At 51.6% G+C, this 13651-nt stretch overlaps 3 protein-coding genes across 3 annotated transcripts; all 3 read left to right on the top strand.

Moving 5' to 3' along the window:
• Positions 1 to 2140: 2140 nt before the first annotated feature.
• On the top strand, positions 2141 to 4973 carry PpBr36_05216 (uncharacterized protein; the record flags this gene model as incomplete). Its single annotated transcript, XM_029892373.1, has 8 exons — positions 2141 to 2341; positions 2504 to 2592; positions 2714 to 3021; positions 3117 to 3317; positions 3388 to 3759; positions 3877 to 3920; positions 4250 to 4475; positions 4543 to 4973. Coding segments are annotated over 8 exons (1872 nt in total), but the record flags the coding sequence as incomplete, so codon positions are not given.
• Positions 4974 to 7311: 2338 nt separating this feature from the next.
• On the top strand, positions 7312 to 9569 carry PpBr36_05217 (uncharacterized protein; the record flags this gene model as incomplete). Its single annotated transcript, XM_029892374.1, has 3 exons — positions 7312 to 7840; positions 8051 to 8952; positions 9078 to 9569. Coding segments are annotated over 3 exons (1923 nt in total), but the record flags the coding sequence as incomplete, so codon positions are not given.
• Positions 9570 to 10573: 1004 nt separating this feature from the next.
• PpBr36_05218 (uncharacterized protein) lies at positions 10574 to 13589 on the top strand (the record flags this gene model as incomplete). Its single annotated transcript, XM_029892375.1, has 8 exons — positions 10574 to 10635; positions 10726 to 10779; positions 10952 to 11725; positions 11835 to 11862; positions 12035 to 12062; positions 12143 to 12247; positions 12337 to 13319; positions 13503 to 13589. 8 exons carry the CDS (start codon positions 10574 to 10576, stop codon positions 13587 to 13589), a joined length of 2121 nt encoding a protein of 706 aa, XP_029750494.1.
• Positions 13590 to 13651: the final 62 nt, after the last annotated feature.

Raw genomic sequence — 13651 nt, forward strand, 5'->3', positions numbered from 1 at the left:
GGGTTGCGGGCTCCAAGTCGATAGGATAGTGGCCGGGAGACCGAGACCCACTTTGATCCCGGAGACCGGGTCTGCGACTGCTTGACCCCCTTGCAGGACCAGAGCAAGCACAGGTAAGAATAGACTGTTGCTAAAGGTTGAGATTGCAGCCTATATTCGGATGGCACGAGAGCCAGTCTCGGTGCATTTGGCGGCAGTGCTCTTTGGACGAAAGAGGTTGAAAGGCCGGAGGCAGGTGCCTCGCTGAGGGTGTAGTTGGGAGTTCGTCGGTATCGCTTTGGGATTCGGTGCTCGAAGGTAGATGTGTCGATGCGAGGGTGTGCGCGTGAGGTAAAAAAAAAAGCTTAACTTGTATCGAAGCAGTTGAGAACAGACTGCGAGGGGGTACGGTATGGGCGGGATGGTACCACCAACTTGGTATATGATCCAGGCAGTAAACAACCCAAATCTGATAATGACAAGCAGGGAGGTTGGTGAAAAGGCAGACCTGTCCAGGGAAGAATGATCAAAAAAGGTTTTTTTTTTTAAAAAAAAAAAAAAAAAAAAAAAAAAAAAAAAAAAAACACCCCAGTTTAAAGGATTGACAGCAAGCTAATCAGCAATAGATGTCAACTGATCGGAAAGTCCTCATACGTAGCCGTCCTTTGCTTCAATGTGGCTCTGTTGCTGCGCCGTGGGGATATGGATAGGTACAGAGAGGTTTGACGGGCATAAGGTGATATAGGGTGCCACGAACCGGCCCCAATAGCCCCAGCACCACCGGCTGCACCAGTCTGGTACCCGACTTCAGCTATCCCGCGCCTTCTCCCCAAAGTCTCACGCACAACATTTTGATGCGGGCTTGCAAGGGTGGACGCAAGAGGTGGGGGTTTATTTTGGCCACACTCCCACAGCGTTGAGCTTCATCATGTCATCTAGATTTTTCCGATTGTCGAGACGGGGGCGTACAAGTCCAAGATCCAGCAAGCGCGCGAGACATATGATTCGATTTTGTTAGTGGTGGGCGGGGCAGAGACAAGAGAAGCCATAATCTTCTTTTTCATTCTTGCGAGCATTTGCTAGGTACATGATTTGGGTTTCTTCACCCATGGAATGGATGTTGGGCACCTGGGTGAAGTTAGTGTCTGAACCGGGAGGGGTTTTGTGGAAGCCCTGGATTGTGGATGTCGAGATGCTGCAGAATCCTCCCCCAGTCCCAGAGGCTTCTGGGAGCACATGGCTCAAGCAAGCCACGGGATTTGACGAATTGATGCAGCAGCGCTATGTGCCTGGGCGGATGGAACCGACCAAGAAGCAAGGATATGCTGGGCGACTACCTAAACTAAAGCCAGGTGGAGCAGTGTACTGTGTGTGTAGAACGTTTAGTGGGTCCATCTTTTCCATGCCGTGCAAGACTTTGACCAATGACAGTGAAATGTCAAAGAAGGTGGCTTCCATTGTAAGTAGGGGTAAGACAGGCAGGTACTCATTTGGGAGGGAAAAGAGGAAATGCATCTCGGTCAAAATTCGATTGGGTCCAGCTTTTCTTTGTTGCTTGAGTTCTATTTTGCCCTTCTTGTGTCACTCTTATTCTCTTTTCGAACGAAGCATGCTTTTGAAAGGCACCGATGTTTCATCCAAGCCTCTCTCTCTCTATGTACATATATATACTGCTCGATTACATACCATATTCAGCAACTTTCTAGCTAGCAATCAAGCTTTGCGGCCTGGCAAGAGGATGTGCTGTGACGAATGTCAACCTTTCTACCTGGTCACCTACCCTGGGTGCCCAGGCTGCCCAAAATCTTTCCACCCAGGCTCAAAGAGAGCATGGCCAAGCTCATAGCCACTTGCCCTGCCCCCCCTGGAGCTGGTTCAGCTGAAAGATTTCAGGCCGACCGTCAGCTCCTTTAGGCGGGCTTCCTCTCTTTTTGTCAAGCGTCTTTTTCACTTTCCTGGCTTATTACTCGCTTAAGAACCCTCTTGTGCTTGCCAAAGCCCTGATCTTTGGAGTCCTATGTTTATTGACTCATCATTCATCCATACATTTTATGCCATTCTCAAGAGAAGTCCACCATGGTCTAGAGCAAGCAGCCTGCGCGAGTCGACATCCAGACGTCACATCCACAACCTTGCCTTACCTACATTGTAGGTACCAGACCTGACCCCTGCCGCGGCCGCAAAAGTTCTTGACTTTTGTCACTCGAGCGCCTTTTCATCCATACAAAAGCCACAGCCATCTGCGCATCCACAACTTGTGGTCTCCAACCGCAGGATGAATGGTACCTTTGCGGGCCCGCAGAGACGCAATCGGGGTTTCCTCGGCGCGGATAGTTCGGCCTTGAGCCCACAGGACCGCCAGGTCAGTCTCTGAAAGGCTTTTTGTCGCTTCTACGCTATGCCTGTTCAATATGTAGCTATCCGTCACTTCCTTGAGCTTATGATACTCCCATTGCCCATAAGTCTCTGCCTGACTATAGCATCGTACCTTGGTTAACGGGCCACTCACTTGGAGCCATCATAGGATCGTCGCCAACTTCGCTATCAGCTAGATCTAAACTCATTTAATGCCAGGGTTTTCATCATTACAGCATCTGGCTTTTTGACTGACAGGTAAGACGGGGCTCTGACAACTGCTGCAGGGAAGACGCTCGTCCGGAAGAGTGGAGGCATCATTCAGGAATGAGTGCGGGCTAAGCTAGGCCCAGGCTCACATTCTCTTCCCAATATACAGCTACAACCTCTTCGCCACAAATGTCATTCTTACATCAATCAACTTTGTTTACTTTCCGAACACCACTGCCCCTATAGGGCTCATCATAAATCTCTTCACCCTACTGGGCTCGGTCATCGGCCAGCTGCTCTTTGGTTTCCTTGCAGACTACTACGGCCGTGCCAAGCTGTACGGGATAGAGCTCGTCCTCGTCATTGTGTCTACAATAGGGGTAGCCACTAGCAGCCATGGGTATAGTGACAATACCGTCGGACCAGAAATGTCATTTCTGGCATTGTTCACCTGGTGGAGATTTGTTATGGGCGTTGGTAAGACCCTCTAATAAAGGAAAAAATACAAGAGACGCATTACTCAAGAACCATCCGAGAGAGAAAATGAACGATTTGCTCACAAGACCCATCAGGCATCGGAGCCGAGTATCCACTGAGCTCTGTCATAACATCGGAGTGGTCCAGTACACAGTCAAGAACCCGTATGCTATCCTCTGTCTTCTTGATGCAGCCTATAGGTCAGGCACTGGCTCAGCTGGTCGGTCTCTTTGTGCTCCTCGGCTGGAACAATGTCAAACATCTGGATTCTAGGCAATGCGGCCTGAACAGTCTTCGTAAGCTACTTGTAGCATCTTTTTTTTTATGTGACCACATGATCTAATTAAGCTACTGACATTTTTGCAGATGAAGCAGAATGCAAGAAAGCCATCGATGGAGTCTGGCGCATCGTCATCGGCTCGGGGGCAGCACCCGCTCTCCTCGCCATCATATTCCGATTCTTCCTCTATGACTGCGGCTTGTTCACTTTAGAAGTGAAGGGGAAAACCGAAGCGGCGTTCAGAGATACACAGAAGATATACGGCTCTCAACCCCAATGGCCCAGTTCTCCGGCGACGAATGGAGCCACGCAGGCCGCGACACAAACATTTCGAGGCGGGATCCGCCCCTCTGCAGTTGGAACTGTGCCACAGATAGAGCAAGCAACACCTGTACAGTTTTCGCCCGAAGACCTACGTAACTTCTTCATTCGTGACGGGAACTGGATCTATCTGCTTGGTATGTTGTCCTCAAGTGGCGTAAAACCACCCNCTCCTCCTCCTCAAAACACACCATGCCTGAGACGTAAACCAAGTATATTTGTCAATGAGCGTCGGACTGAAGCCACTCCAACAGGCACGTCGGCGACATGGTTTTTTCTCGACGCCAGTTTCTATGGTGTAAGTTGATGACTCGATTGATGGTCAGCCCCGAGACATCCTGTAGATCCAAGTGCTACTATACAGCCCAGGGATTTATGAAGAGAAGAGCGCGTGAGACTAATAAATAGTCCATGGGTTCGATCCAATAGTTCTCTCTTGATAACCGCGGGACGCTCGCCAGCCTCTGGGCCACATCCAAAACGGTTCCGATTGACGAAAATCTCGAGTGCTGGAATTCATCATCCGTCGTCCGCAGCTGGTCTAAAGCGGCGAACGGGAGCTTGCCTACATGGCAAACGGACGTAACACATCCATGCCATACAATATACGATGTCCTATTCGATCAGTCCAAGCAATATCTAGCCACGGTGTCGATGGCGTCGATCGCCGGTTCTGCTTGTTTTGTCGTTTTGTGCAACAAGTTCCACCGCCGGAGGATGTTGACTAAGTCATTTCTGGCCTTGGCTCTGTTGTTTCTGGTTACAGGTGGCGTTTATTTCAATGTGAAAGAAACGCCATCCGCCTACGGCACTGTTGTCATGGTTGCAATATGTCATTTTGCCTTCAATTTTGGTATGTGCAGCCCAGGGGCTGGACCGATGCTACCAGAAACTGACACAGGTTGTGAACGAACAAACAGGCGCCAACACCCTAACCTTCATCATCCCGGCAGAGATCTTCCCCACAGCCTACCGCAGCACCTGTCACGGAATCTCGGCTGCAGCTGGGAAGCTAGGCTCGATTTTGGCAGTGCTGATTGTGCACGGAATCAAAGGGAGCTTTGAGGGATCGAATCGACAAGGCGTGCTGTTCATGCTCTTCGCCACATTCATGTTGTTTGGGGCCCTCTGCAGCTGGGCGTACGTGCCTGATGTTCAGAGGAAGATTGTGGACGGCGGAAAGGTTAGGTGGGAGAACATGACTTTGGAAGAGCTAGGCGAGGGTAGGGAGAAGGCTAGGCGCGAGGGCCAAGTCATAACAATCAAGGAGAAGATGGGAGAGATCAAGGCCAAGAGGTTGCGGAGGAAGAGTAGGAGGCGTGCAGAGTCGAGGGAAGAAGAGGGGCTATGAAAACGGCGTTGGAATGCTGTCGGGTGGACGTTCGTTCTTCGCGGAATCTAGCTTCTTATTTATATATAGCATCGCCTTGTGGGTCGCACATCACAAGGTTTGGACCACGATGAGTTTGTGCTCACGGTTATGTAAACGCCAAGATGCAAGTATGGCAGTTCTCTCGGGTTGTCGAGGAGAGGCATCCTCGTCTTGTAGAGATCCGGGGGCTGCGCATCAGTCTGCCCTACGACTCGGGTCCGCTGATAGTGGAAACCCAGAACGCCTTGCATGAGTCGTCGTCATAGGTTCCATTCATGGATTTACACTTGCATACAAGATGCAACAGTTCCCCCTCCCCCGGAAACAAGTAGCAGAAAGAAAACAATTGAGCTAGTGAGCACGATACGATACCAAGTATCACCAGCCGTTAAGCTCAAAACTCTATGTTTCTATATCAGTCCCACTGAGCTAAATCGCTTCATGTGATGACAAAAGTCCCTCGTGTCATCTCGAATATTTTGAGCGGATGAATTAAGTGAGATCAATGCGGCTTGTATTCCCGACCAGGGTAGAATCAGAAAAAAAGAAAATAGAGCTATTAGATCAGGAGTGCTCTCGTGTCTAGTTTTGGCATCCCTTTTGGGCCAGGCTCTGCAGACGGCGCCGCGCCTATGTTTTCGCCAAGAGGCGAAGCCCGACGGGTTACGGTTGATTGTAAAGCGCCGAGGAAAGAAATTGTGGGTCTTGCACTCTTTTTTCCAAAGCCAAGATCTCTGGCCAAGAAAAGGGTTGTTGATCCGGAATGGCTAAGCCGGGGCCCGGATTAAATCACTATGAGTCGTTAAGCGTGATCTGTGACAAGATGCAAGACGGGAGCAGGGAAGCTGAGGTAATGTCGACTGGGACCGGCTCGAATGAGGCCAGGTCTTTTTTTTTTTTATTTCTTTTTTATCTTGATCATACCTTTTTGGCAGCTTGGTGGTCCAGTCAAGGCCGAACCGAGGCTTATTTCATAGATGTGGGTAATGCAAGGCGAAGACGTCAGGGGTATTAAATGGCAAGATGGGTAAATATTGGGGCAACCACGCAACATTGATATCAGGATGGGAGCACAGCCCAGTACTTGCTTGATTGTTATCAGGGGATGCAAATTGAGTATTAGAAATCAAAGTCAAGGGTGCGACGGGCAATGGCCGCATTTTGACAATGAAGCTGTCAAACAATCAATTAATTTTTACTACTTTTTTTTTGGACGCTTGCTACATCCCACGGATCGTACCGCGTTGCATAACCCCAGTCATTCAGGCCGTTTTGTGCTACGTAGTCGATTTGATTTCGGTTTGAATTTTTCTTCTTCTTGGTTCGTCTTCTTTTGCCAGAATGTTGACTTGTTTCGAAAGAAAACAGAAGAAGAAGCAAAGACCATGAGTCATTATATTTCAGTTGAAGAAACAAAGACGTGCAGCTGCTAAAGAATAGAGATGCTTGTTGCAGTAAGGTAAGCCTGGCCTGGGACGAAACATGCTTGCTTGATTGACTGATCGCCCACTTTTTGGGTAAGCCCGAGAAGGTGGGGCCTCGGGAGAAGTAAAATATCACCGAAATACCGACTCCGTGTCAGAAGTGACTCGTCATTCCTCATTTGCATTCGCCAAACACTGATTTCTTAAAACCGAATTGAAAACAACTTTGACAATTGCATCAAGCATTAGTAAATCCCGATAAGCCCGAGAGGACTCAACACAGCTCAAGGTGTACCTCGGATAGCCCATAATTATCGATCCGGGCACGATATCCGCGAGGAAAAAAATAAAAACAAAAAATCCGGCTAGATCCACAAAAGCCGTGTGTCCTAACCTATCTGGTGAAGCTGGTCTATCTAATTGTGCAGTATGATTACGGCCCGTGGTAGATTTGGCATGGATGCAACGGTAAAGAACGCACGCCCGTAGCTTTGAAAGACTAAAAGTAGGCGTGCGTGTCTTTTTCGGGGGTGACTTTCACATTCTTATGTCCGATCCCCTTACCCCCTGGTCTGTACCCACAAAAGCTTCCAGAAGTGCTGGGCACACGAGGCAACCCCGTCCAGGGTCCGCCCTTTCGCCGGGCTTAAGTCCATATTGCTTGTTCCCGGGAAACCAGTTGCAACAGCTTCAGGTAATGATGAGTCGATTTTTTTTTTTTTTTTTTTTTTTCTATTTTACTTTAAAAGATCCCCGGACGCCCACACCTGGTGAGAGTTGCACCTCTGTTTATTTTTTATAAAATTCCGTTCAATGTGACATTTCTTGTCAATCTGTCAACTTGAGATCTCGGTACATCTCAATAACTAGGAACTCATCTCATGCACGATTAGAGTTTAAAAGGGTTCCTGCATTTGTCCACGCACTACAGCAACTCTTTATATCTAAACACATCAACGCATACACATACACGCACGCATAGGGCCGCCATGGCGACCCAATCGCCATCAACTGGATCATTGGCATCGTCCATGAAAGCAACAGAAGCCGTGGATAGCGAGGCACTGAGGGTGAAGCCGCAAACAGGTCACTTTAGCCTGGTCTTCAACCCCTCGGGCATCAATGACGAGACGCTCAACCACCCTTACTGGGGAGACGGCACCGAGGAGTCTCCCTTCGTCGTCGACTTCTTGCCCGTTGACGCCTACAACCCTGCTACGTACCCGAGATGGAAGAAGTGGAGCATCACGGTTCTGCACGCCTTCGCGACCCTGGCAGTTGCGTTTGTGAGCTCGGCGTATTCTGGCGGCGCGGCCGAGATCATCAAGGACTTTCACGTCTCGGTGACTGTTGCCATCCTCGGTATAAGCTTGTTCGTCGTCGGCTTTGCTGTGGGGCCGTTGATATGGGCGCCCCTGTCTGGTAAGTTGGGAATCAATTCGACCCAACAATTTTCTGGATTTTTTTTTTCTTGACAAATCCAGTTTGCTTCTTGGTGCTATTACTCCACAGTCACCTTTCTTGCCTCGGCACACACACACACACACACACACACACACACACGCGCGCGCGCGAACAAACCCCACATGTGTTGTCACACTGATTGCTGACATGTACCTCGGCTGCCCACAGAGTCCTTTGGCAGACAAATACTCTTTTTCGGCACCTATGCGGCGCTGACGGCCTTCAACGCCGGCGCCATCGCCGCGCCGGACATGACGGCCCTCGTGGTGCTGCGCTTCTTCGCCGGCGCCTTTGGCTCGTCGCCCCTGACAAACTCGGGCGGCGTCATTGCCGACATGTTCTCGGCCGAGGAGCGCGGCATGGCCACGGCCATCTTCGCCGCGGCGCCGTTCCTCGGACCCAGCCTGGGCCCCATCGCCGGCGGCTTCCTCGGCGAGGCGGCCGGCTGGCGCTGGATTATGGCCCTCATGGCTATCTTCACCGGCGTCATGTGGATCATTGTCTCGCTGCTGGTGCCCGAGACTTATGCCCCCGTGCTGCTGCGCAAGCGGGCGGCCAAGTTGACCAAGTTGACGGGCAAGCTGCACATCTCCAAAATGGACAGCATCCAGGGCCGCCAGACCATTGGCGCGCGGTTCCGCACCTCCATGTCCAGACCCTGGGTTCTCCTGTTCCGCGAGCCCATCGTGCTGCTCATCTCCGTCTACATGGCCATCGTGTACGGCACCATGTACATGATGTTCCCGGCCTTCCCCATTGTCTTCCAGCAGGGTAAGGGATGGAGCCCCGGAATCGGCGGTCTTGCTTTCATCGGCATCACCGTGGGCATGATAGTCTCGGTTTCGTTCGCAATCTACGACAACAAGCGGTACATGGCCGTAGTCAAGGCTCACAACGGTATGGCCCCGCCCGAGGCTAGACTTCCTCCCGCCATCTTCGGGTCGGTTTTGCTGCCCATTGGCCTGTTCTGGTTCGCGTGGACCAACGGAAACGATGTTCATTGGGTTGTACCCATCATTGGATCGGGATTCTTTGCTGCCGGTATTGTGTTGGTGTTTTTGTCTCTGCTGGTAAGGTTTTTTTTTTCTTTTTTCTTTTTTTAATAAAAAAAAAAAAGCTTGTGGCTTTTGCATATTTTATACCCGCATGGTAGGACGACAAGGAGCTAACCCAAGACCCTTTCCTCAAACAACAGAGTTATCTCATCGACTCGTACGTCATCTTTGCCGCGTCGGTCCTTGCCGCCAACTCGGTGCTACGTTCACTCTTCGGCGCCGCCTTCCCGCTCTTCACGAGCTACATGTACCGGGACCTGGGCATCCACTGGGCCTCGTCGGTGCCGGCCTTTTTGGCGCTGGTGTGCGTCCCCTTCCCGTTCCTCTTCTACAAGTATGGCGAGAAGATTCGGCTGCGGTGCAAGTACGCGGCCGAGGCGGCAGACGTACTGAAGCGCATGCGCGAGGGCAACGCCGAGGTGACCGAGAACGAGGCCATTGCCGAGGCCGACGAGCTCGAGAGACAGAACACGCTCGAGCGCGAAAAGACTCACGAGAGGCGGCGGTCGTCGCTGCTGGGCTCGTTGAGCAGGGTAGGCACGGGTCGCGCTTCCGGCTTGCCGGTCGTCGACGCCGGTGCCGAGAGTAGTGCCTACGCGGTGTCTGAGAAGGAGGTGAACGCCAAGGCGTAAATCCCTACTCTGTTGACTCACGACATCCTTATTTTCTTTTTAGTATGTCTTTTTATATTTATTTTCTTGCATATACAAGGCGTTAGTTAGGTTGCACTTGTTACAACCATGGAGTGGCGGTAACAGCAAGCGCCTTGAAGTACCCATGTGCATTGCATCGGCGTTAAGGGACCAAGAGCATAATGAATCACAAAAATTAATAGAAAGTATCATATATATTAATTATATCCGTAACATACCTCACCAAATTCATGTGTATATAAATTTAGCACGTTTTCTTGGTGAAAGTGCCGCCCAAATTAGACACCACTCTGACTGCCTTGTCCTTGACTTGCTTATCTGCGTGCCTCCCTATTCGGAAACCAGGGCCTGACTATGACTTAGCTGCCCCACACGATCAACGCGAATTGAACGAAAACCTGGGCGGGGATTCATGTGCATGTCAGTCACTGACCGGGCTTAACGTTGCAAGTTGTCACGAGACGTCTGCAAACGTCCTGTTAGGGGCTGCCTGCGGATTGCTCCAGCTTCGGAGTCTCCGGTTTGTTTTGGTGCTGGTCTAGTTGATTATGCTCGCTCGACATCGATTTGCCCAGGTTCCTGTGACGGGGCATTTTTCGACAAATTCTATACATTACCCATTTCCCCGACTTATTTTTAGGATTTTTAATTCAATTCTGTCCTTGCCGCCCTCAATCCCTTCTCTCGTCAGCGCCTGATCAGTATTGGCGGCGACGGTGGTGGTGGCGGCTTCACTAGGCTACGAACTAACTGTTTGACGATACAACGCCCGAGAAAACGCAACCCCCGTCTCGGTTCACAACGATCCGATCTCCGGATGCCCGGCACTTTCCGACCATCTGTCATCTGTCCGTCGACGGGAATTATCCGTCTCTTTTTTTTTTCATAGGTCCCCGATCTTTGACCGGAAATCACAACGATTAGACGAAAAAAAAAAAAAAAAAGTTTAATTATTGTAGCGAGAGCCAAGACTCGCCGTTTTAATGCCCCGCCCAAGGAAGCCTGGGGCACCGAGCCCGAAGCGCCGTAGCAGGAACGGCTGCTGGTACGCAAAAACCTACGGCGGTTTAATTGAATTATTTTACTCTTTAAGCATGGCTCATCTCAAGGTCCCTTGCTGACTGTCTCGTTTCAGGCCATGCAAATCTAGAAAAATAAAATGCGATGAGGCACGACCAATTTGCACCAAGTAAGTCTTTCAAAATCTTCTTTTGTTTTTTCTTTGCCTACTTAGGTTTCTACTGTAATTACCCGTCTGTCATGCATAAATAATGCTTCGGGTTTCATGTTTTCACTCCATGTTATTACTCTCTTTGGCCTAGCTGGTCCTCCACCATCACGATCCTGACACAACTGTGCAGCTGCTCCAAGGCCTCGTTGGCATGCGACTACAGCATTCGTCTCAACTGGGAAGGTAGGCGAACGAAGCAGGCCGATACACACACGCCTGAATCCCAAGACGAGTCTACAGGCGGTCAAAATGGGCCTTCCACGCCGTCAGTATACGCGGACAGCTCTGCTTCATCGCCGGGCCTCAGCAGTGTCGGTACGCCCGGGTGCTTCTCGGTGTGGCAGGTGAATGGGATAGACGACCAGCCGAATAGGCCGCGTAAGAGAGCTCGTGTAGATGCAGATGCTTCAACATCCGCCGCCCTCTCCTCGCCATCTATGTCCTCATCTGCCCACAGCCCCCCGGTCCCTCCACTGCGGCCGACATCCACAGGCCACCATTCCCGTCGACTTTCCGTCAACTCTCTGCTCCTGGGACCCCCTGGCCCCCTGGAGAACATGGGCCCAATAATACCCGGTTTCCCCGCAGGAGAGACGGTCCTCCCCCCCATTCAGGCCGGCTCGGACGACTCTTATACGTGTTATGGTATCGACCGAGGCTTTGTGGACCTGGACGTCGTCAAGAACGACGACTTCAACGCCATTTCTAGAACCCATCCTCAGGACGTAGACGAGATCGTCCGTCTGCTGGAGCAGCTCGGAAAATCCAATGACGGCCGCAGCGCTCAGCGGTCAAAGCATCAACTGCATGCCCGTGATGAAAACGGTCGTCCATTAGAGGGCCACTACTATGCCAAACCGGTCGTGGTGCGGATCCCACGGAAGCTCGAGCCGTTGCCGTCAAAGTATGTAGATGTAGCATCAATTGTCCGGGTAAACCTAGCAGCAATTTGAGGCGTGGGGGGTGATTATTAGGCCAACAAAGTTGCTGACAAGGACTTGGTTCCGACTTAGATTATTGGGTAATCCTATGAACATGATGGTGAGTAATGCCTATGGAACATTGCCGATTGTTCTGCTGAGCATATCAACCTGCTGGCATCTGGGATTCGTGCTGACACCCAAATCACATGTAGTATTTTGTATGCCTCTGCTCATTTCCAAAGGATTTCATGAAACTTGGGATAACTCAACTGATCTCTGACTATCATCAGCATCACTTTCTTAATCATACTGCAGAAGGTATAAAAAAAAGAATAGAGTCCACGATAATCTCTGGGGCTGGAAGGATGCCACATACTAAGAGTATGCTGCATGTTTAGTTTTGGTTCCGTTTGACGGACCACGGTCGAACCCCTTCCGCACAATCCTGCCTCAACTAGCTGTCAAGAACGACCACCTTCTCAGCCTAATACTTGCATATTCTGGTAATATAAACCTCCCCAACACTTGCCGTCACCTGTTTAACCTCGACCCGGCTGACACAAGCAACCCTCCCAAACCTCGACACGACCAGCATCCCACCGCGCAAAACTCTTCTGTCAGCCGGAGCCGGCGACCCGCATCGCCCTCTGGGTCCAGGACATCTTCCCGGCCCTGCGATCGGCCCTCAACGACCCGAACCAGAGCATCTCAAACACAAACGTCGCGACGGCCATCATGCTCGCATCCATCGAGATCATATCCCCCACAGCTTTTGGGTACGCCATACCCTGGCAGCGCCACCTGGCCCTGGCCCGGGACCTCATCACGGCCCGACCGGGAGGGCTTCGCTGGTCCCGCTCTGTCGGCAGCAGCACCGCCGCCGCCGAGCACGACGAGATACAAATGTGCAACTTCCTCTGGAGCTGGTTCGCCTACCTCGACGTCCTGGGCAGCCTCTCGGGCGGCGGCGAGCGCGACGTCTCGTCGGCCTGGATCCTCGACTACAAGGTTTACGCCCCCGAGGACGACGACGAGATTGACTGCATCATGGGGTTCTCCACCGGCTGCGTCCACATCCTCGCCAAGATTGCCGAGCTGGCCCGCCAGCAGAAGAAAAAGCAGCAGCAGCAGCGCGAGGCGAGTATAAAAGGAGCCCCAGTCCAAACGCCAGGGCAGATCGCCCCCGACGAAGCAACGCTGGCCGCCGCCCGCGAGCTCGAGAGAGACCTGGCACGGTCCATCGCGCTCCCGCCGCGGGCGTGCCCGCACATAAGGGCCACCCCGGACGTCGCCCACTGGAACCTGGGCGAGATCTCGGCCGTCAACCGCGCGTACCACCACGCCGGCTCCGTGCACCTGCAGCGCCGGGTGCTGGGCAAGCCAACAACCCATCCCGACGTGCGCGGGCCCATCGGCGAGATTGTGCGCTGTCTGGACGAGATCTCGAGGGGCGGTACCGCCGAGACCAGCATGCTCTTCCCTCTGTTCACCGTGGGCTGCGAGACCGAAGACGAGAACCAGAGGCGCATCGTGCTGGATCGGATGAGCTGTATCGAGAGGACGGGGATGGAACAGGTAAGCTTGTTTTTTTTTTTATTGCTTGTGTTTCTCCCACCCCCTTTTTGTTTCTTTTTATGTCCCTCCTTGTTACTGGGAATCTTCTACCATCCACCACGCAACAAACGGAACAAGCAGGTGAAAAACAAAGAGAGAAAAAAAAAAAATCACAAACTAACACACGGCCTTGATGTCTCCCAGAACCGGCGAGCCAGGGAACTCATGGAAAGGGTATGGAGGACGGGTCAACCTTGGGAGTCACTGTTGACGACCGAGTTTATTGGTTGAAAGGTAATAATAAAATTTATTACAACAAAGATTACACACACGTTCTCGATTACGCCGGGCCT

This window comes from Pyricularia pennisetigena, chromosome 6 (genome assembly GCF_004337985.1).
Source record: "Pyricularia pennisetigena strain Br36 chromosome 6, whole genome shotgun sequence".
Lineage (NCBI taxonomy): Eukaryota > Fungi > Ascomycota > Sordariomycetes > Magnaporthales > Pyriculariaceae > Pyricularia > Pyricularia pennisetigena.